The sequence below is a fragment of the Ranitomeya variabilis genome, chromosome 5, assembly GCF_051348905.1.
Source record: "Ranitomeya variabilis isolate aRanVar5 chromosome 5, aRanVar5.hap1, whole genome shotgun sequence".
NCBI lineage: Eukaryota > Metazoa > Chordata > Amphibia > Anura > Dendrobatidae > Ranitomeya > Ranitomeya variabilis.
In genome coordinates this window covers 436,172,279-436,197,067 of record NC_135236.1, presented here as the reverse complement: position 1 = coordinate 436,197,067, position 24,789 = coordinate 436,172,279, and the positions used below count along the sequence as shown (strand labels likewise).

The window sequence follows — 24,789 nt, the reverse complement described above, 5'->3', positions numbered from 1 at the left end:
GTCTCGCGAGACCGCTACGTCATCCGGGGTCATTGCCGCTAGGCATTACTGGGAACAGGAACATCGTGAGGAGCGGGAACGCTGCGAGGGACACCGGAAGGTGAGAACATCACGATTCATAATTTTTTTATTATTATTTTTAACATTAGATCTTTTTACTATTGATGCTGCATAGGCAGCATCAATAGTAAAAAGTTGGTCACACTTGTCAAACACTATGTTTGACAAGTGTGACCAACCTGTCAATCAGTTTTCCAAGCGATGCTACAGATCACTAGGAATTCTGCAAGCTAATTACGCTTGTAAAACGCTAGTGTTTAGCGGGAAAACGCATGCCAATTATTCATGTGTTTTGCCCGCGGCACAGTTGCGGAATTGCAGTGGAAATTTTTGCGGCAATTACAGACGTGTGCACATAGCCTTAGTGATGGCCTTTACCAAGCGAGAATAGCTTACTACGTAATAATGCAGAGCAGCCTAAAAACACGGCCCTAGAGAATTAAACTGGAATGGAACTGTATGGCAGAATTAAAAGTTTAAAAAAAAAAACACACCAGGAGCAGTGGGAATAAAATGAGAGCAATTACCGGACACTTGACTTGGTGACAGGTCCTGTATAAATAGAAACTTAATGGTGGACAACACGGACAATTAGGTTTCCTTTAGGCCCTTTCGGTTTTGCAGTGGCTGCCATTTTTTTGTATAACAGGAACATAAAATAGACAGGACAGCCATTAACCCTACATCCCAAGAGGTGCATTGCTGTACAGAATATAATACACAGGTAACCTCACTACACCAATAAGGCGTAACACTAAAGCCCCCACTGTCTGGAGCCTCCTTGTGCTTCTGTACGGATAGACCCTGCAGAGAAGGTCTGTGACATCAGTATGGAGAAACAATGTAGTCATCTGGAGGGTGGCTTCCTGCAGAGCCATTGGCATGCTTCCACAAACAGTGGCTCACAAGGCAGACGGTGCCTACCGGCTGCTCCAGATGTAACAGTAACACTCAGGGAGTCACCATAAAGTCACAGAGTAAGAGAGACACTGGAGAATGGAGCGTTCATTACAAACAGGAACACCAGCTCCAAGTATAGCAACTGTCTACATAATCATTTCAGTGAGAAGTGTTATGGTACCTCAAAGACAGTTTCCACCCCTTCTCTTCTCATCCAGCGGGATGGGGCATGTAGCATCTGCAGACAAACAACGGTCACTGCCAAGGCCCGTGATTGGTGGCAGCACTCGTGTGACCATAGGGCAGGATGGGCAGCTCTTGCCTCTCCATCCTGCCCAGGTCATACAAAAAGGTGACTGCTGCTCTCAATCACTGCTCTCAATGGTGACAAGTTGGTGGCACAGTGATCGGCTGCAGACATCATATGCCTATCTTGGCAAGAAAACAAACCCCTAGAGACCAGTTTTGTTTTTTGTTTGTTTTTTTTGTTGTTGTTTTTTTTTTTTTATTGTTGCATGCCAAAAAGGGGGGGGGATGCCAAAAAAAAGATGATAACTATTGACAGTAAGACTGGTTGTGCTGCAAGCCAGCAAATTTCAGTTTCTGCTGACTTATTTCTTACTTCTCTGTCGTCACACAGCCACATTCACCATCACTACTTGGAATTTAGCATCTTATTGTTGCATAGGCAGAGCCATGATGTAGCTCTAGCCTTCACTGGAACCTTACCTGGTTGCCCAATGAAGGGGAGTGGAGTTTAGATCACCTCCAAGTTGGTCCACAATAGCACCTTTAGATATGTAGAACCTGCAAATAAAGAAACATGATGGATTATCCATACAAGACAAGCCACTTCCTTATGTCCAATATTGGTATATGGTTCCATTTGCTGGAGAAGACAGACTTGAGTAACTAGTTTCACATGGGCAGTGTAATACAGGCTCACGCCAGGAGAAAAGTGCAGCTTTTCAGCAATGATAACATGTGATCATGGGCTTTTTGAGGATGGGTTTTCCTGATATATCAGCCTCATTAAGACGTTTAGGTACACTTACTACAAGCTTTGACTGTGAAAATTGATGTTTTTATGTGCTCAATAATAAAAAAAAATGGATTGCATATCCAAACTCATCCCAAAACAGTATACAGTATAAAATCAATCAGGAATGAAGAAAAAGGAAGCATTTTAAATGTTAAAGGGCTATTCTCCAAAAATCACATTATGGTCTTGTATTACGGTAATGTATGATGGCTCGGTGGTTCACATAGTAGCCTTCCGGCACTTGGGTCCTGGGTTAAAAGCCCACCAAGAAATTTGTATGGTCTCCCCATGAGTAAATGGGTTTCCTGCAGATATTCCGGTTTCCTCCAACACTCCAAAGACATACCGATAGGGAATTTAGATTGTGAGCCCCAATGGGGGCAGCGATGGTGATCTCTATAATGATGCTACATAAGTGAGTAAAATGAATAAAATAAACATTTATTCAGTTGTGCCAATATAACTCAGCCCTGTTGTACACATCACTTTCCATAAGATGTCCCTCTAGGCTCTATTTATCCTCTAGTTGCCATTGGAATCATCCTGCTGTAGTAACAATGCCCCTGGTTGATCATGTGCAGTGAAGTCTCTCTCCGCTACCTTCTTACCAGCATAGTTCTGTGTATTTTACCCTCTGAATACACTATGTTCCTATATAATTCTAATGGCTAATTTTATCTCCTGCTATATTGCTAAGTATAGCTGTGTGTTTTTACATTTAGTTAATTTCTAGCAGTGTTCAACAACTCTTCTGCAATCTCTCACAATGATCTAGGCAGCACAAAGCTGAGCTCTGTTTGTTGCCTGTGGCTAACGGATGAGCACTGACAAACTGCAAATGCTTCGCTGTTGATGCATATAGCAGAAGATAATCCTCTACCATATGCATCGACAGAGCAGCATGTGAAATTTCACATCACTGAGATCTCAGCGGCAGGCAACAGAGACATCTTTGTTCTGCACTGCCAACTAATTACAAGCTCCCTTGCAGAGCAGTTCATCAGAGTTGAGCTATCCTAGAAACCAGCTAACAATTACGTAAAAACACACAGTTACCGTATACAGATTTAAATGGAAGTAGATAAAATTGAATATAACATACACCTCATTGCTTATCCTTATTCTATGTTTTTTTTTGTTGTTTGTTTTTTTTAAATGAGGTCAATTTAAAGGAGCAATTTAATGGAATCCACCTGAGGAAGGCAGCAGTCCGCTGCTGAAACGCGTAGTGGTTCAATAAAAGGTTTATTTACCACTAAGCTATTTCAGTGTGCTCTATAGCCATAGTGCTCCTTAAATTGAGCACAATTTTTGTAAAAACAAAAAGTTTACATTCCCTTGAGGGATTGTGGCTGGAGCAGCTTGGGGCCATAGAGGTCATCTCCAGGCAACAGGACCTGAAGTGACGTCACATCCTGTGAAGTGGCATCACGTGACTGGACCCTGGGCCCACGTGACCAGACCAGGAAGCACAGGAGTGGTCCCGGAGCAACAGAGCAGGAGTGCACAGAGAAGTCCGCTACCGGAGTTGTGTAGGGGTGCACATCCCTTCCGTGTGAGAGGCTAATCCCCCAGCTTCCATTGCAACATCCCAATCCAACCACCTGGTGCTTATCATGCTGCGCTCTGCCATGTTTATTGTCTTCTTCTATATGATCACATGCATTGATGGTGCATTCTGCAGAACCAGTATACACCCGGTACACAGACTGGAAGAATATATTCTGGTGATTCTGAAGCCTGTTGATAGTAGGCTTCCCCTGTATTTATGACATGACAACTTTCCTTGCCGAGAATCCATGTGACAAGGATTCTGTGTTTACGAAGCTCTACTCACTTCACCAGATCTATCCTATTGTTGATGGCAGCCCAATGAAGCAGAGTAACATTCTCTTTGTCAGGTTGTCGCACATCATAGCCCGCGTCCACCAGCTCTCTGCAACGCTCATATATTCCATATCTGAGGAGAAGACAGAAGAAAGAAAGAAAAAAATAATAAAATCAGACAAATACTAATAGTATCGGAAAGCATTGAAATGCACCATGTACAGGATCATGTAATGTTTTGTGCCTTTTGGTCTTAATTGCATGTAAAGGGGTTTTCCAGGCTTCCAATATTGATGACTTATCCTTAGGACCCCTGACACCCCCACAGATCAGCTGTTAGCTGCAGAAACAGTGAATGCAGCCCCATTCACAGGTATGCAGCTGTACTCCTACTCAAGAGAATGACTGGTCGAACCAAGTACAGGCTCTCAGTGCTTCACGGAGGGGGTCAATCATTTATATACACCTTCCTGCCTGCTTGTTTTTCACCCATCTCCACCCCTCTCTGGACCTATGAAGCCAGAGCTGTCAATCAAAGAAAAGGGTGGAGATAGAGGGAAAACAAGCAGGTGGGGAGGTGTATAGAAATGTTTGGCCGCACCATGAAGCGCCGAACGCTTGTAGTTAGAGCAGTCATTCTGTGCTGACAGTCCCTTTAACTCTGTAGCCGAATGCGGAGAAGCAGATAGAGAGCTAAACAGACCATGTAGAATTTCACCATGCTGACTTCACTGCTAAGTTCCAGTGAGTAGGCTTATAGACCCACTAGAAGCCAATTAAATAGACTAGGATAAGTGAGGGATCCAGTAAAAACCCATGAGATCACTGGAAGCTGTGCCCAAGATTGGACTTGAAACCAATGAAAACCTTGAAAAGTGAGCAAGCTTTCTCTCTTACTTACTGTGTGGCTTTGACGATATCCCACGTACTATAGTCATCCATGTGGCTTTTACGTCCCATGGATTCAGTGCTGTAACCATGATTGTAGTGGCCCTGAGTCTTGATTTCCTGGAAGAGATAGTTACTAATTTTAGAGTATTCGAAAACTATAAAATGGAAATCTGTCATCAAGTTTATGGTGTTCCACCAGACAGCAATATTCAGGGCAGAGACCCGAATTCCAGCTCTGTGATTTACTGGGCTTCTTGCGGTAGTTTCAGTTACGGTAATTTATCTGCTGCATCTCTGCTTCTACTTTCAAATGTTAAGTTCTGCCATGTAGTGTTCAATATTCATGAGCTCTGGCTATCCCCGAACACCACTGATAGGCTGTTTTCTGCCTATGCACTGTGTAGAAATACTACCCAAGTTACCAAATCTTAGGACAAAGAAGGCACATATACTATACATATATTTAAAATATTACTTTATATGTAGATTTACAATAAAGTTAAAAATAAGCAGGGATATTTCCCAAATGTAGCCCCAAGGGCCCCCTTGGAAATAGCGAAAAGGCGTTGTCAGGGTGGTAGCCCTGGTGCATGCAGATTCCTCATTTCATGGCTGGAAGTACAATCAAATGGCACTTTAGAGAGACAAGGCCCCTCACACAGATCTGGTTACTCACCTTAATCTGATTCATGGATAACAATCAACTAGAGATAGCGGAACTGTCACAGGGGCTCTTGCCCTTTCATTTAAATGTACACATAGTTCTGTACCTTTCTCATCTTTAGGGATCGTCTTCTTTTGTAAAACTCATATTTGTCCATCTGACTTGTCATCTAATGTATACTCATATGTAAAAGCTTGCATGTTATTGGTTTGCTACATCTGGGAAATCTCTGCTTATCTTTAACTTTATATAGATTTACAATAAAGAATGAGTATTTTAAATATAGGTATAGCATATGTGCCTTCTTTGCCCTGAGATTTGGCATCTTGGGTAGTGTTTTCTGATTGTTACGGAGGTCTATGTATCTACCTTTGGGACAAAGCTTGTTTATGCACTGTGTAGGCAGAAAACTGTCAATCAATAATATGGGCGGGACTACCCAGATCTCACAATTGAGAAAACTAGCAGAGCCGCAGTAGACAAAACATTAATTTTACCAAACTATAGCAAGTAACCCAGAGCTGTAATCAAGGTCTCTATTCCTATTTTCCGCTGCCCTCAGATTAGGAAGCATTAACTTGGCAACAATTTCCCTTTAAGCAGGTTTTTTTTTTTGCTGTTGAAGTTCACAAACACAAACTAAAAAATAAAATACACAAAAACATTATTTCCCTTCTGTATACTTGAGTTGTAGTTTTATGAATTGGATAAAAATATGTCACTCCCTTACTATGAATCAAAGGTCTGGTATAAGAGATTACCGTAAAGCTTTGGTATGCAGAAGAGGAAACCCCTATGATAAAGTGAAATATTCCTAGGACTGATGTTCTAGATGTCGAAAGCAACCGCTTAATGCAATCCCAAATATGCCCTCAGATATGAAACATGCTGCCCCCATTCATCAAGGCAATTTAGACAAAATGTTACTACTTTTGGAGTTTTCAAGGCAGTTTCTCCTAGCTCTGCCAAAATGAGTGAAGCTTATAAGGAATGGCACAATGTCTTATTCATGAAAAACTATGGCATTCTTTACATCAGGAATCTTATTCCAGTCCCTGACTGGAGTTCCTGATTCTTCCAGTCCTCTTTGTCAATGGAGCAGGACCTCCACCATCATTTTGATTGACATCCGGATCTCCGCTGCCTAACGGGGGAAACAGCTGTCAGTCAGAATGGCATCAGAAGTCCTGCCCCGTCACGTCAGCAGAGACTGACCGCTACGTGCTGGGGACGAACGGCGCCCAGCACAACAGGCAGGTAAGTTGCAATTACTGTACCATCCTGTTAATGCTTAGGTACATTTTTATTTTCTGTATAAAGTCCCTTATACCCCCCCCCCCCCCCCCCTTTACGAAAGTTGAACTTTATGGACCTATGTCTTTTCTCCACCTATGCATCTATGGAGGAAAATTGTAATTTATGAACCAGGGAAACAGATGAAAGGTTTGCACACAAAATCTGATTTAATTGGGGAAGAAAATACATAAAGCAAGTATTAAGCTTACAATTAACCGTATTAACCTCAGATATCCCTATGAATCTGGGTCAGTTAGATTTGATGGATATCAGCGACAACCAATTAATTTTTTTCTCATTAAGAGCCGTATTGTAGGGCCATGCTATTCATTGTGCAGACCCAGACGTGACCCTATGAATGGCTGTGGTCGCTAGTTTATATTACCTAAATATATGGTATTTTAGGCAGCTTTTAAAAAAGTTTGTGTCCTATTTTAGATAGTTCTCTCTTTATTCAACCAAATTCAATTTCCATCAGATAACAATGTCGGCATATTGCTGCAGGGGTATATTACAGCTCACAATTTAAATTCTCAACATTTTTGGTCCTTTTGGGGCTCTCTTATTATTATTGTTATATTAGAACTCTTTGTAGTTGTATTTATCCAAATTACTTAAATTCTGCATGCAGTCATATATATATTTATTTAAAGATGACCAAAGAAGCTTGTAGCTTCGCTGATTAGGAGTCTCACATGTATACTACACCCATGAACAAGGAAAGCACTTGCCGACATTTACAAAAGCTCGTGTTCCACTTTAAATAGTTCTCTTTTTTCAACCAAAATTAACTCCCATCAGAAATTAATGTTGACACATTGCTGCAGGGGTATATTATAGTTTATAATTTAATTTTCAATATTTTTTGTCCTGTCGGGGCTGCCTAACTATGATTGTCATATTAGAATTCCCTGTAGTCTTATTTATGCAAATTATTTGAATTTTGCATGCAGTCAAATATTTATTTATCTATTTATTTGATATGGTTCTATTTTATTTTGCTTCTTTTTTGTCACTTTTGTCATTTTTGTATTTTGCATTTTCCTATTTAGTTGGAGTATTTGTCTTGATTTTAGAACTTTTTTTGTCTTGTTCTCATGCTTATGTGTACATACTTTGTTGAATCAACCAACTTAACTAATTATAACACCGGTGTGTCGACCGGATATCAGTATATAAGCAAGAGACCTGACATGTACCAGGTATCATGATTAAGGGTGCTTAGCCACCAGAAACGCGTTGATCTTGGTTTTTAAACGTGCTGATGTTTTATCCTTACACGCTATTTTGGTAGTGGAATAAAGTTATGGATTTTTCACTGCATCGTTGAGCTGGATCTTCCTCTTGTTTTGCTAGTTTATATTACCTAAATATATGGTATTTTAGGCAGCTAAATCCACAGTCTTCTACAGAATTTATACAGGCTAAACTAACAACTGACTTTAGGTGACCACATAGGGGTTGCCACTTACTGGCAAAATCTCTAGAACCCCATAACCTGGTGTATATTTACATAGAAAATCTTAATCCCGCTGATTTTTACTGTAAGACCCCTTACTGTCCATGGATCTGCAGGGTAAGCACACTAAAGATGACGGCTATGACGCTAGTTAACCCCATGACCACGGCTTCTCTGTCTCGGTCCTATTCTGCGCCAGCAATGAGAGCGGAGGTTGGCGGAGCGGCAGGGAATTGGTAAGGCTACTTTCACACATCAGTTTTTTGCCGTCAGGCATAATCCGGCTAACTTTGAAAAAAACAGATCCGGCGCAATTTGTGAAAAACTGATGCAATGGATCAGTTTGGTTTTTTTTGTTTTTTTAACCTGGGAATAAAGTTTGGACTTTCTGCTCCGGTAAGAGGGAAGAAATGGAAAATGCATGATTTGTGTAAAAAAAGCGGATTCGGTCATTTCACCTCACGTTTCATACCTTTTTCGCCGGATCCATCTCAGGACGTTTTTTTTCCAGACACAATAAAACATTCCTCTGTACGTTTTCTCCGGCCGCCGGAAAACAAATTTTAGACGGATCCGGCAAAAAAATGGTTGAAATGTGAGGCCATCCATCGCAATCCGGCGCTTATACAAGTCTATGAGAAAAAAAAACGGATCAGGCGGTAAATTTTGCAGGATCCCTTTTCGCTGGATTGTGCCTGACAGCAAAAAACTGATGTGTGAAAATAGCCTAAGGCAATGGTTGTCAGCAGGCAATGTATGTGAAAGAGGCATTTAATACAAGTAAACGCCGCACAAGATAATGAAGTTACTGCATGGACATTATTATACATGGTTTCCGGTTGCTGCCGAGGGCGGACGTTGTCCATGCCAAATGACAGATCTGCATCCCATCAGAGCCAGCTACAGAATGAGGCCGGTTTCATCCCTCCGACATGCATGGTCCCAGCACAGAATGTGACGCCCTCCTGCCCCAAACCTAGCAGCCTTCTTCCATATATGCCTGTGGGGCTGATGTGTCAGGAGACCCATGGCCGACTCAGACATCGCCGACTCAGACGTGTGAGAGCGGTCCTAGGCAGAGATCACTTACCGATTTGCCAATTTTAACTTTCCTTTTAGATTGTAAGCTCAGGCGAGCAGCGCCCTCTCTCCTCTTAGTAATTGATAGTTAACTCTGTAAAGTCAGAATGTGTCGGTAATGTCACCTCTGATTTGTAAAGTGCTGTAGAATCTGTTGACCCTATAGAAAAAGAATTATTTCTGTGATATCCAAGTTAGCTGTAGTGACACGGGGATAGTGTCACCGGGGTTTAGGCCAGGGGCGCCAGCCGGGAATGTGAGCCGATACACACGGAGCAAGAAGACCAAGGTGTGTAGAGCGGACAGGACCTTAGTTAGGCTGGTCACGTGACCAAAGGGGGCAGAGATACCCCGCGGGCGGACGTAGAGCCAACCGGGGTGTGGAGAAAAATGCGCAAAACGAATAACGAAGTCAAAGCAAAGCCAAGGGTCAGAAGCCAGACAAGTACAAGGTAACCAAGGGAAAAGACAGACGAGTAAACAGGGACGAGCCAAGGGGTCAGAATACCAGGAAGGACAAAGCAGTACCGAGCAGGAAGACACACAATAGTCAAGGGACAAACCGGGTCATACACAGCGAAACACACACACACACACACACACACACACACACACACAGGAACAGGGATTACAGACGAGTAACATGGGTCAGCAAACTCTAGCCGAGGAAACAGAAGTATCACCGACACTGGACCCAGGACCTACCAGAATTAAATAGTCGCCCAAGAACCAAAGAGAGGCGGATAAACTTAACCCTGACCTGACCAGGACGGAGCAGAACCTCGCCGTCCTGACACTAGCAACTTTCACAAGCCATTCCTGAACAAAAGGTTAGAGAAAATGGCTATCGGGAATCCCAAATGTATGACCAGCTGCTGTATTTAAAGGGGGTTGTCCACTACAGGACATCTACTGCTAAACTGCCCCAGATAAAATTTAAAAAAGCACAGTCTCACTGCCCGGAGCAGAATTGCAGCAATGTCGTGAAATTGTTGTTGCATGACCACTGCAGCCACTCAGTGCCACTGATCAGCAGCAACCTTCTCTGCTCCATCAGAAGGGACATCCACTTTGACAGTGTACTGAAAGGCTGCAGCAGACTAAAAAAAAAAAAAAAAAAAAAAATCATGGCTCTCTGCAGCACATTCTGAAGTGTAAACAGGACATGTGATGCCGAGAACAGTGACATTCTAAATGCACAGAACGATCATATTAACAATCGTTCTGTGCACACTGAAGTGTGGTTTAGCTGGACTAAACAGGCTATTAAATGCTGATCAGGTCGTGTGCAATTCATAGGCAGTTTACCCACTACGGCCAACACACGGGCATAAAGGTGAGATCACACAGCCAGTAACTTACTCAGGACTAAATCCTCATTAAAATCTGCAATGTATAGCAATGCATAAATCTGCAGTGAAAGTGTACGACACTTCAGCATCGGACAGGACTAGAATCTGTTCAGGCGTTTTATTACCCCATTCACTAGCAATGTAATGTACTTTGTTGCAGAAGATCGTCTACTGGCACTGGTTTACTTGTATTTACAGTGGGGAATATAAGTATTTGATACACTGACGATTTGTTAAGTTTTCGCACCTACAAAGAATGGAGAGGTGTGTAATTTGTATGGTAGGTCCACTTCAGCTGTGAGGCCAGGGTCCCACTTGCGAATCACATGCGGTGCAGATGCTAATGACCCCGGCTCCTGCTCTGCTGCGAGCGAGTGTCAGTGCTCCGATCTTCTCGCACGAGAGAATCACAGCACAGGAGACAAAGGTGGGAATGTCTCCATCTCCACTGCTGCCGGCAGGAATCGCACTGCCATGTTTCACACACACAGACTTGTATGGGTGCGTGCGATCCAAATTCAGCATGCGATCATCACGTGCTGCAATTTTTTTCCTGTACAATCAAGATCCAATCGAGCAGTAAAAAAGAACACAATTGAGAACAGAACCAAAGGATTAAATTTGTACAAATGCAATGCGATGTTTAATCAGATTGCATTCGTCCAATCTAAATCGCAAATGGGAGCGGGCCCCAAGAGACAGAATCTAAAAATAAAAAACAGAAAATCACAGTGTATGATTTTTAAATAATTAAATTGCATTTTATTGCTTGAAATAAGTATTTGATCACCTACCAAACAGCAAGATTTCTGTTTCTCACAGACCTGTTAGTTTTCCTTTAGGAATCCCTCTTACTCTGCACTCATTACCTGTATTAATTGCAACGGTTTGAACTTGTTACTTGTATAAAAGACACCTGTCCACACACTCAATCACACTCTAACCTCTCCACCATGGCCAAAACCAAACAGCTGTCTAAGGACATCAGGGACAAAATTATAGACCAGCACAAGGCTGGGATGGGCTACAGGATAAAAGGCAAGCAGCTTGGTGAGAAGGCAACAACTGTTGGCACAATTATTAGAAAATGGGAGAAACACAAGATAACCGTCAAGCATCCTAGGTCTGGGGCTCCATGTAAGGTCTCACCTTGTGGGTTAAGGATGATTCTGCGAAAGGTCAGGAATCAAACCAGAACTACATGGGAGGACTTAGTCAATGACGAGAAGAGAGCTGGGCCTACAGTATCAATACGCTATGCTGTCATGGAATAAAATTCTGCAGTGCACACAAGATCCCCCTGCTCATGCCACCACATGTCCAGGCCCGTTTGAAGTTCACCAATGACCATCTGGATGATCCAGAGGAGGCATGGGAGAAGGTCATGTGGTCAGATGAGACCAAAATAGAACGTGTTGATATCAACTCCACTTGCTGTGTTTGTAGGAAGAAGAAGGATTATTAGAACCCCAAGAACACCATCATAACCGTGAAGCATGGTGGTGGAAACATCAGACATTGGTGGTGCTTTTTTGCATAGTGGACAGAATGACTGCACCGTATTGAATGGAGCATAGATGGGGTCATGTATCGTGAGATTTTGGTCAACAACCTTCTTCCGTCAGTATGAGCACTAAAGATGGGTCGTGGCCGGGTCTTCCAGAATGACAATGACCTAAAACACACAGCCAGGGCAACTAAGGACTGGCTACATAAGAAACATTTCAAAGTCCTTTAGTGGCCTAGCCAGTCTCCAGACCTGAACCCAATAGAAAACCATTGGAGGGAGCTGAAACTCAATGTTGCCCAGCGACAGCCCCAAAACCTGAAAGATCTGGAGAAGATCTGTATGGAGAGTGAGCAAAATGTCTGACCTCTGTATTTGCAAATAAAGGTTTCTGTACCAAATGTTAAGTTCTGTTTTTCTATTGCATTACTTATTTCATGCAATAAAATGCAAATTAATTATGTAAAAATCATACAATGTGATCTTGTGATTTATATTTTTAGATTCTCTCACAGTTGTAGTGTACGTATGACAAAAATTACAGACCTCTCCATTCTTTGTGAGAAAATTTGCAATATCAGCAGTGTATCAAATACTTATATTCCCCACTGTAGGTGTGGCAGTATTCGTGTGGGTTTCGGTCCGAATGATCATTTGTGCTGTCTTTCGTTCCCCCCCACCCCCGTCTCATACGGTTTCCATCTCAAGTGACTGGCAGATGCCTGTAGGCACCAGGGGCCGTGCTAATGACAAGTGATGGCTTTAGGTCAGCATATGAGATTAGATGAAAGAGCAATTATCGCTAGACATGATAACAGTGGGCAATGACCGTACACCATCATTCAGGCAATTATCGCCACAGGTAAAGGTCCCTTTAATCCTTCCTACCACCATATTCCTATGTTCTCTGGATTTTATCCAGAAAACAATGGATGAGTTTTCATATTGTGCCCTGCACATCCATTTTCAAGTTCTCATATAATCTGGGTCAGTTTTTTGACATCTGGATGACACAATGTATTGCAGTAAAAATAAATCAAAGGCATAAATCATTTTTCTATTAAATCTTCACAATGGATCAGTGAAAACAGATTGTTTTTTCTGTGCACTATTTTACACATGAAAAAGACAGCCCCCATAGTAAGTCTACTACACCGTGGGTACAGAATGTGCCTAGTACAAAGATGTTACATGCCCAACATTTTAACTATTGAGAACTAAATTAAATGGCTTTTCCATGAGTTAATGTTATGTACACAGGCTTGCCATGGGTTAAAAATAGCAACCTGAGCTCTTCTCACCCAAAACTGCTCCAGCAATGCTTGTGCACCAAGCCCCAGGTCTTTGTTGACATGCTGCAGCAGTGACGTCATGACTACAGAATGTGTGACCACTGCAGCCAATCACAGAGCTTAGCAACATTGCACTTCCCATCATGGTGATTGGCTACAGGGTTCACAATGTCACCGCTGCAACCTGTTAGAATGGGCAGTGGGAGAAAGGCATGATGGAGCAGCAGAGGGCGAGTGACATTGTTAATCCTTAGCGAGGATTTTTGAAAACCCCCTTTTAGGATGTTCGGAGATCAATATCCCTTTTGGCCATTCAGTGGCAGAGAAATAGCGCCCCAGTCCGTCATTGAGGAAGCCGAGAATGCTGCATGGATGACTGTAAGAAAACAGCGTACTGTAGACTGTGGCCCAGGACAACTCATGGGAGCATGCAAGGCGGAAGATGGCGAGATCAGAGCCGACCAATGGGAGTGCAGTATCAGATGCCCCTCTGTGAGGGCACTTACTGAAATGGCTTCCCACCATTATCGGCCCCTAGGAGTCCTGAAGATCTATCTGTGGAGGACATGTGATAAGCGTCCACTGATCACAAGGGCGAGGGTCTGAGCCCCCTTTCCTCCTCAATGTGGTGCTAGGTGGAATGGAAGCACATAGTAGTGAGTACTCTCCTATGTCTGGGCACGTCTGAAACCATAGCGGGACCACCAGAGCGATGGCGATTTTAGCATATAGAAAACTATACCAAAACTAATTTATACAAAATCTTTATTACAAAACTAGGATAAATAAACCGACACACCTTATTAAAAAACCCTTCTATATGAGACTGGGTTTACAAACTGGCCTGTATGTTCAAAAGCAAGGAGGGGGGGCGCCACTTTGCGTTCAAGAGGGTGCCAACCTCCGCTGTTAGGCAGGGTAATCTGGGCAGGGGCGCATAAGGGTATAATAGCCAGTGAAGGAGGTTTAGAATAGACGGTCATGTGTGCCACATGTTATCAAACTTAGCCTTTTGAGGCAGCAAATTGTTTTTTGTCATTGTGGCACTTTTGGTGTAATATCATCTGGCATCTGTTTTGTTTATATTAGGTTGGGCCCCAGGTGTGGGCGAGTATGTGGTGTCCATGAACAAATTTATTTATTAGGGACCCACAGGGCACCTAGGGTCAGCCGTCGAGGAGCGGGGGCGCCACATTGCGTCCAAGAGGGTGCCAACCTCCGCAGATAGGTAGGGGGTACCCTAGGGACGTGTAGGTACCATATGTGAGGTAGGTGTTCCACCTTCTTTGCTTTTGAACATACAGGCCAGTTTGTAAACCCAGTCTCATATAGAAGGGTTTTTTAATAAGGTGTGTCGGTTTATTTATCCTAGTTTTGTAATAAAGATTTTGTATAAATTAGTTTTGGTATAGTTTTCTGTTTAATACTAATTTTGGGTCATCGTTTAATAAAAGTTCGATTTTAGCATATACCCTGCATTTAAGATTTTTTTTTTTTTTAATCAATGACACCCCCTTTAAGCCATTATGTCATACACAATACGATGGCTCCAGATGAGCCAGTGATGGCCGCCCCTCGAGCCCGTACCAGGAGCTGCCCCCGCCGACAGCAGTAACAACACACCCCGTTATTACACGCCTCCTCGTCTCATACATCCCAGGGGCAGCACGGCGCTCTGCCCACCCTGCCTCCTCGGGCACCCAGGGGTACCACCAAGGCCAATATGCAGATCACAGCAGGCGTCTCATGGTGCTAAAGAGCAGACTACCACCTGGCTCTTAAAGGGGTTGTCCACTACTGGATACTGACAGGTGATCAACCTGAGACTGGGGGGGTCTGACACCCAGCACCCCCAAACATCAGCTGTTACCACCACTGGCTGGATGTAAACAGTGACTGGAGCTGGAAGGCCGTCAACACGGGCCCAGGAGTCTGCGCTGTACGTGTGTGGCAGCCCTAGTTACCAATCAGATGGCAGCTTTCATTTTCCATGTGACTGATGAGAGCTGGCCTCTGATTGGCTGCGCGGGGTATTTATAAATGGCTCCCTAAGCCCGGAGAGGACAATGCTGAGGAGGCATTCCCTGGGGATGGGGCAGGGTGGCGCACATTGTCCCACAAGCCACGCCGGCCACCAGCGCTCCTGTGAGGGTGGGCCTCTCCTCTAAGCAGCCGTTGGCCATGGCGATAAGCCTGCGCCAGGCCGGGTACACAGCCAGCACAGCCCGGCCAGCCCGTCACCGGGTCCTAAGGAGCACAGGCCGCGATCTTCTCCCGAGCATCCTCGGTACAGCGGCACCCTCCCCAGCCTGTCCCCCGTGCCAGCGCCCACAGCTCGCCCCGTACCCCCAGCACCGGCCGCCCACACCGCAGTCACAGGACGCACTCACCTCTGGGTGCAGGATCGGGACGCAGCCAGCGTCTTTCTCATATTCCTCCATAGTGTCCGCCATCTTGGTGTTAAATCCCCCGCTGCATGCTGGGTAATGAGCAGCCGGGAGGGAGAGGCTGTTGTCCTGACACACAATACAAAGGACGGAGTTCAGCACCACACGCACTGCTGCCGTGCAGGAAGGCTGTCACCGGCTCCTAGCCTGCTGTACCCGGACTGACCGCAGGGGCCCCTATCCCTGCCGTACCCGGACTGACCGCAGGGGCCCCTAGCCCTGCCGTACCCGGACTGACCGCAGGGGCCCCTATCCCTGCCGTACCCGGACTGACCGCAGGGGCCCCTATCCCTGCCGTACCCGGACTGACCGCAGGGGCCCCTAGCCCTGCCGTACCCGGACTGACCGCAGGGGCCCCTATCCCTGCCGTACCCGGACTGACCGCAGGGGCCCCTAGCCCTGCCGTACCCGGACTGACCGCAGGGGCCCCTAGCCCTGCCGTACCCGGACTGACCGCAGGGGCCCCTATCCCTGCCGTACCCGGACTGACCGCAGGGGCCCCTAGCCCTGCCGTACCCGGACTGACCGCAGGGGCCCCTATCCCTGCCGTACCCGGACTGACCGCAGGGGCCCCTATCCCTGCCGTACCCGGACTGACCGCAGGGGCCCCTAGCCCTGCCGTACCCGGACTGACCGCAGGGGCCCCTATCCCTGCCGTACCCGGACTGACCGCAGGGGCCCCTAGCCCTGCCGTACCCGGACTGACCGCAGGGGCCCCTAGCCCTGCCGTACCCGGACTGACCGCAGGGGCCCCTATCCCTGCCGTACCCGGACTGACCGCAGGGGCCCCTAGCCCTGCCGTACCCGGACTGACCGCAGGGGCCCCTATCCCTGCCGTACCCGGACTGACCGCAGGGGCCCCTAGCCCTGCCGTACCCGGACTGACCGCAGGGGCCCCTATCCCTGCCGTACCCGGACTGACCGCAGGGGCCCCTAGCCCTGCCGTACCCGGACTGACCGCAGGGGCCCCTATCCCTGCCGTACCCGGACTGACCGCAGGGGCCCCTAGCCCTGCCGTACCCGGACTGACCGCAGGGGCCCCTATCCCTGCCGTACCCGGACTGACCGCAGGGGCCCCTATCCCTGCCGTACCCGGACTGACCGCAGGGGCCCCTAGCCCTGCCGTACCCGGACTGACCGCAGGGGCCCCTAGCCCTGCCGTACCCGGACTGACCGCAGGGGCCCCTATCCCTGCCGTACCCGGACTGACCGCAGGGGCCCCTATCCCTGCCGTACCCGGACTGACCGCAGGGGCCCCTATCCCTGCCGTACCCGGACTGACCGCAGGGGCCCCTAGCCCTGCCGTACCCGGACTGACCGCAGGGGCCCCTATCCCTGCCGTACCCGGACTGACCGCAGGGGCCCCTATCCCTGCCGTACCCGGACTGACCGCAGGGGCCCCTATCCCTGCCGTACCCGGACTGACCGCAGGGGCCCTATCCCTGCTGTACCCGGACTGACCGCAGGGGCCCCTATCCCTGCTGTACCCTGGCTGACTGCAGCAACCCCTAACACTTTTGTACTTAGGCTGACTGCAGGAACCCTTACACTTTTGTACTTAGGCTGACTGCAGAAGCCCCTAACCCTGCTGTACTCAGGCTGAGGGCAGAAGCCTCTAACCCTGAGATACACAGCCTGATCACAGGAGCCATTACTCTTGCTGTACCCAGATTTGCCACAGGAGCCGCTGACCCTGCTTTACGCAAACTGACAGGAGCACTAAAATGCTCGGGTTCTCTTTGCTTCGGTCGAGCAAATTGGAATACTCGGGTGCTCGACCCAAGCAACGAGCCCAATGTAAGTCTATGGGAAACTCGAGTATTTTTCCGGCGGTCTGCAGAGGGACTAGAAATTGTGGAAATCGATGGGTACAGTGCTCAAATGACATAGGAACAGCATGGGGAAGACACCTGGAAGCATTTCTGACTCCCAGGTCACTGCTGTGAACAATGTTGTCAGTCTTAGGCTACTTTCACACTAGCGTCGGCCCGACGTACTGACACATACTGTGAAGAAAATGCCCGACGTTGCCAGCGGAAGCAGTCTTAAGTTTGCCGCGCATGCACGGTCGAAAATGGCGGTCCCAACGCACACAAAAACGTTACATGTAACTTTTTTTGTGGCGGCGGTGCGCCAAAACACGACGCAACCGTTGCACGACGGTTGCGACGTGTCGCAATGCGTCGGTAATGTTAGTCTATGGGGAAAAAACGCATCCTGCAGACAACTTTGCAGGATGCGTTTTTTCTCCACGACGACGCATTGCGACGTGCAGTGCACGACGCTAGTGTGAAAGTAGCCTTACACCACTTTTACAGACTCACAATAAAACAAACAAAACCAAAATAGATTTTCCTGGGAAATATGTTAAGGAACATCCTTTCCAGGGTAATGACTTGTATATAAGGCAAAATAGCCTAAAACAAAAATGCTCCTCCACACCTTGGGCTATGTTCACACGTAGAGGTTTTTGAACTTTAGCATTACTTTTGTAAGGCTACGTTCACATTCGCGTCTTTGGACGCAGCGTCGTCGACGCAACGCATGACGCAATGAAAACGCACGCCAAACGCAACATTTTTTTGACGCATGCGTTCAACGCATGCGTCAAAAAACGCAGCGTTATGTGTGCGTTTTTATTGCGTTTTTCAAAAACGCTGCGTTTTTGGACACATGCGTTGTGACATTCTTTACCCAATTGCTGGGAAACAAAAGCCAAATTTCCAGTCCACCACCTGACAGCACCATTGGAGGACGTCCTTACCCTCAGTGGGACAGGAACCACAAGCAGTTAAAAGGACCCTCCCCACTCCACCCACCAGTGTTTTTCCTGTCCCACTGCGGATAGGAACGGCAAGCATGTCCTCCGACGGTGCTGTGCAGATGGTGGGGATCGGGGGGCCCAGCCTTTCCCTTCCCCGCCGCAAGATATCTGCGGCTGATACCTGCTATGGGGGGTCCCTCAGCCTCCCCAGTGCTGCTCCTGGGGTCGGGTCCGCTTCCTCCTCGTGGGGGCTCTCGGTCCGGGTGCCTGTCTGCCGGGGGGTGAGTGCGGCGGCCGCTTCCAGCAGCGGCCGGCTCCAGCATGCGGCCGCAGCTTCTCTGGCGGCCGCTTCCAGGCGGCCGCTTCCGGGTCCAGCGACCGCGTCCCTTCCGGTCGTGACGGCCGCGTCACTTCCGGTCGCGGCCAGCGTGGAGGATGGCGCCGGCAGCAGCGCCGGCCTTGGTGAGGGGCACAGCGCGGTCACCGCAGCGGCGGTAAGGAGGGCAGGATCAACGAGGTAAAACCTATATAAACTCACTAGGGGGGTCTGTATGCCGCCTGCCATCCTGACAAAGGAGCACTCGGCTATAGGTTCAGATTGTTTTCTGCACTATGGAGGAGACTGCCAGACCTGAGGGGACTGACCAGCTTCAGGGGCACGTGAGTGGGCTATGTAAAAGCCATACCACAAAGCTCACCCCTCCCCCTGCTTCCCTACTTACGTACCCCACACACATCTCTATTTATCCTAGGCTGAGCCTCCCATCCCCACAGCCGAAAGGAAAAAAATCGGGGAAAAATAAATGCCCGATATGTGCCACTAAGTTTCCGGAAAATTGGCGGAAACCATTGTGCAAATCGTGCACATCCAAAATTGTGGGTGATGAACCGACAACGCTACTATCCAGTATGAGGACCATGATTCGACAAGAGGTTCAGGCTTCTATCTCAAGCTTGAATCTTTCCCAGGCAACTCAGTCAGAACCGCAGACTTCACGGAAGAGGCCAAGGGAGTCTAGCCCCTCTTCCGAGGGTGAAGTTTCGGAGGATTCTGACCAGGAAGAAAGAGACGGATCTTTGGGCAGAGGGAAGAGATATCTCTTCTCGGCAGCAGACACAGATGAACTTCTTTATGCTGTGCGTAACACCATGCAGCTACAGGATACGCCAGAGGAGACCTCGATCCAGGACGAGATGTTTGGCGGATTACATGCCCAGGTGACTAAAGTCTTCCCCGTCAACAACCACATCCGTTCCATGATCCTGGAAGAGTGGCAGGAAGCGGAGAAGAAACTGGTGATTCCCAGGGATTTTAGACTTCGTCTACCCTACAATCCAGAGGACATTAAAGTGTGGGATGAAGTTCCCAAGATCGATGTTCCACTAGCAAAAGTGGCGAAGAAGACCTCAATCCCATTTGAGGACTCTTCCGCATTAAAAGATCCTATGGATCGTAAAGCGGACGGTTTGCTAAGGAGAACTTGGGAGTCCTCCACAGCAATAATACGGGTCAATATAGCGGCAACATCCGTAGCCCTGTCAATGCATTTATGGATTGACGATTTAGAGGATCATCTCAAAGCCAAAACTTCCAGAGAGGTTATCCTTAAATCCCTGCCGTTGCTCAAACTCGCAACAGGCTTTATGGCGGACGCTTCTGCCGAATCTGTACGTTTCGCGGCTAGAAGCGAATCTTTGTCTAACGCGGCCAGAAGAGCCATATGGCTAAAAACCTGGTCGGGGGATCTCCAGTCAAAAAACAAATTGTGTGGAATCCCATTCTCAGGGAATAAAGTATTTGGGCCTATTCTAGACGATATCCTAGAAAAAGCCTCAGATAAAAAGAAGGGAATCCCTGAGGAGAATACCAAAAAGTATCAGCCCTTTCGTAGGTCCCGACCCAGTCAGAGGACAGACTACAGGGGGAAAGGGAAGACTGGGAGGTGGTCTTATCCCAAGGGTGGAAAGGGTAGAAACTCCATCTTCCCAAGTGCAGGTACACCAAAGTCAAATAAATGACATCAATGTGGGAGGTCGGTTACAAAAATTTCTAGGGGGTTGGCAGAAGGTGTCCCAGAATCCTTGGATTCTACAGGTGATCGCGCAATAATACAAATTAGAGTTCTCCAGCAGTCCCCCAGAAAGATTTGTAGTAACCCGACCCTGCCCGCTCTCCGACTCCTCCATGTGGACAAACATCCAGGAGCTGTTGGATTTAGAGGCGATTGTGTCAGTTCCCATCTCAGAAAGAGGCAAAGGCCATTATTCCCATTTGTTTTCAATAAAGAAACCATCCGGGGACTCCCGGACGATTATAAATTTAAAACCACTAAACAAATGGGTCCGGTACAAAAGATTCCGGATGGAATCTATAAAGTCCACGACGCCTCTGATAGACAAGGACATGGTAATGTGTACCCTAGACCTAAGCAACGCCTACTATCATGTCCCGATACACGTCTCCTACCAAAAATTCCTGAGATTTGCCATAATGAACAAGGGGATAGTACATCACTTCCAGTTCAGATGTCTCCCCTTCGGGCTTGCTTCAGCGCCCAGAATTTTTACCAAGTTGATGTCGGACGTTGTGGCCTATCTAAGAAACCAGAATGTGACCATAGTCCCATATCTGGACGACTTCCTGATAATGGCGAAATCACAGAAACTCCTCAAAATAGACTGCACTTTCACTCTTTCCATCCTACAGGAGCTGGGGTGGATTGTGAACTGGAAGAAGTCCTGCCTGGTCCCAAATTCCAGAATAAAATTTTTGGGGGTGATGTTGGATTCCAATCTAAGAACATCTTTTTTACCAGAAGACATGCAAGAGGCCTTGATCAGGCACATTCATCAGTTCAGAAGAAGTACCCCCTCCATAAGAGAGGCAATGAGGATACTCGGCTTCATGACAGCATGCATACCCTGTGTGAAATGGAGCCAATTCCACTCGCGGGAGTTGCAAAGAGAAGTCCTAGGATCCTGGAACAAGAAACAGAGTTCCCTAGACAGGAAGATGGTTGTGTCTCAGTCTGTAAAGAGATCCCTAACCTGGTGGACCACACCGGGAAACCTGAGAGAGGGAGTTCCATGGATACTCGATCCCTGTGTTACGGTTACCACAGACGCCAGTCAATACGGATGGGGCGGTCATATAGGAAGAACATACTACCAGGGAGAATGCACTCCTCAGATTGCCGCAAGATCGTCAAATTTCAGGGAACTGTATGCGATCTGGAATGTGTTGTGTCAGGCCCAGTCATTGGTCCGAGACAGACACGTGAGAATACTGTCCGACAATGTCACAGCAGTGGCATTTCTGAGAGACCAGGGAGGTCCGAAACATCCACCACTGCAACACTTAGCAGACCAGATTTTCAGGTGGGCAGAAAGATCTGTCAGATCCATCTCGGCAGTTCACCTGGAAGGCGCCAAGAATCAGGTAGCAGATTTCTTGAGCCGAAAGTCGGTACATCCCGGAGAATGGGAACTGAACCCAGAAGTATTCAGCAGTCTATGCCAGAAATGGGGGACACCTCAGGTGGACCTCTTTGCCACCAGGTCAAACACAAAGGCCAGAGCATTCTTTTCGCTCAGTCCTCTAGACGGAGCTACTGCAGTAGACGCCTTGTCTCAATATTGGGGAGAAGGTCTCCTGTACGCATTTCCGCCTCTTCCTCTGATACCAAAGACACTCGGGAAGATACGAGACGAGAGAGCAGCCGTAATCCTGGTGGTTCCTTTTTGGCCGAAAAGAAGCTGGTTTTCTCTACTATCCAAGATGTCAACAGAGGAACCAGTCTTACTACCGAACAGGCAGGACCTTCTACTTCAAGGTGCGGTGTTCCACAAGAATCCAGACTCTTCACCTATCTGCTTGGATCCTGAACGGCAAACCCTAAGATCCAGAGGCCTGTCAGAAGATGTCATTACCACACTCCAGGCAAGCAGAAAGCCGGTGACTTCGGCGATTTATAACAAGATCTGGAAGCGGTATTGTTCCTTTCTGGGAGAAGGTCCTGTGGATACTTCAAAACCAGATATCCCAAGAATCCTCGATTTCCTGCAACTCGGATTTGACAAGGGCCTTCGGCCTAGTACTCTAAAAGTACAGATTGCAGCACTTAGTGTCTTTTTTGATACATCACTAGCCTCCCATCCCTGGATAGCGAGATTTTCCAGGGCCATGCAGAGAATGAGGCCACTTGTGAGGAAATCAACTCCTCCTTGGGACCTAAACCTGGTCCTTAACACTTTGTGTAAAACCCCTTACTTACTGTCGGAAGATATGGACATAGCCAATCTCTCCTTTAAGACTGCCTTCCTAATTGCCATCACATTGGCTAAAAGGCTGGGGGAGATGCAGGCTCTTTCTATCCAGAATCCATATCTTCAAATCTTTGACGACAGAGTAGTCTTCAAACCTAACCCAGCTTTCCTCCCCAAGGAAGTATCCTCTACCAATATAAATCAGGAGATAATCCTTCCTTCTTTCTGCCAACACCCTAAAAACGCAAAAGAGGGGGTCTACCATAACCTTGACGTTAGGGAGACTGTTCTAAAATACCTAGGGGCGACAGAAAGCTGGAGACAGGACACTAACTTATTTATACAATACGGTGGTCCAAATAGGGGTTGTAAAGCAGCAAAATCAACTATTGCTAGGTGGATTAAAAACATGATTAGCCTAGCATATACAGACCAAGGGAAAGATCCCCCGGATACTCTTAGGGCCCACTCAACACGAGCTATTTCTACATCATGGGCAGAAAAGGGGGGTGCCTCAGCTGAGCAAATCTGTAGGGCGGCGACTTGGACTAGTCTTTCTACCTTTGCTAGACACTATAAATTAGATGTCGTATCAGACCAATTAGCCTTTGGTAGAAAAGTCTTACATGCAGTAGTCCCACCCTAGTTAAACATCCTTTGGTATTCTCCAATGGTGCTGTCAGGTGGTGGACTGGAAAACGGTAATTAGTTCTTACCGGTAATTGTATTTCCAGGAATCCACCTGACAGCACTACTAGTTCCCTCCCACTGCAAGCTTATACTACTGACTAATGTGATGTAACATTGGTGTGTAATTGTAAATAAACTCTTTTTTGCATCCATCCAGATGTGGTACTTAGAAAATCACTGGTGGGTGGAGTGGGGAGGGTCCTTTTAACTGCTTGTGGTTCCTGTCCCACTGAGGGTAAGAAGGACGTCCTCCAATGGTGCTGTCAGGTGGATTCCTGGAAATACATTTACCGGTAAGAACTAATTACCGTTTTTGTGTCTAGACAAGAGATAAGGACCACCAATGGATAGAGGAGGGTGGGTGCAATGGAATTTGTGTATATAGACCCTTGTAGAGATGAATTCCTCCCATTTTGCTTGTGTTTACAGCATCATGATAGAGCGTTCCATGGAGAGTATCTACATGAATATGGAGTTGGAGTTTGCCTTGTCTAATGCTTATGCTATTGCCTATTACGAGCAAAGGAAAAGAGAGAAACGGAGAAAGAGTCTTCATCGGCGCTTTTGGTTACACCCTATAGTGGAAGTCCGGGAGAGCCGTGGAGCCTACCATTGCTTGTTTGGCGAGCTAAATGACAACCTGGAAAAATATTTTGAATTTACCAGGATGTCTCGAGACGGCTTCCGATATCTGTCTTGTGGAAGGATCCATTAGCAGGCAGGACACACAGCTCCGGAGATCAATTTCTGCTGAGGAACGGCTGCTGGTGACTCTACGGTACGTTATCTTGCAATGTAAAGGCCTGTCATATGTTCAGCAATGTTTCCTTTTTTTTTTTTTTTTTTGGTTTTATTCTATTTTTATATTTCAATGTACTTAATTTAATTTTTAACCCCTTCATGACCGTGGGATTTTTCGTTTTTCCGTTTTCGTTTTTCACTACCCTCCTTCCCAGAGCCATAACTTTTTTATTTTTCCGTCAATTTGGCCATGTGAGGGCTTATATTTTGAGTTGTACTTTTGAATGACACCATTGGTTTTACCATGGCGTGTACTAGAAAACGGGAAAAAAATTCCAAGTGCGGTGAAATTGCAAAAAAAGTGCAATCCCACACTTGTTTTTTGCTTGCCTATTTTGCTAGGTTCACTAAATGCTAAAACTGACCTGCCATTATGATTCTCCAGGTCAGTACGAGTTCATAGACACCTCACATGTCTAGGTTATTTTTCACCTAAGTGGTGAAAAAAAAT

The 24,789-nt window shown here is 46.7% G+C and overlaps 1 protein-coding gene across 1 annotated transcript in view; it reads right to left on the bottom strand.

Moving 5' to 3' along the window:
- The window catches only part of ZDHHC17 (zDHHC palmitoyltransferase 17), a 58,569-nt gene extending 42,643 nt beyond the window's left edge, over positions 1-15,926 (bottom strand). The window contains exons 1-4 of the mRNA XM_077265338.1: positions 15,761-15,926; positions 4,731-4,837; positions 3,840-3,962; positions 1,690-1,767 (exon numbers count right to left, since the gene is read on the bottom strand). Coding sequence (XP_077121453.1) covers positions 1,690-1,767; positions 3,840-3,962; positions 4,731-4,837; positions 15,761-15,823 — 371 coding nt within the window. The 5' untranslated portion in view covers positions 15,824-15,926. The remainder of the gene's footprint in view (positions 1-1,689; positions 1,768-3,839; positions 3,963-4,730; positions 4,838-15,760) is intronic.
- Positions 15,927-24,789: the final 8,863 nt, after the last annotated feature.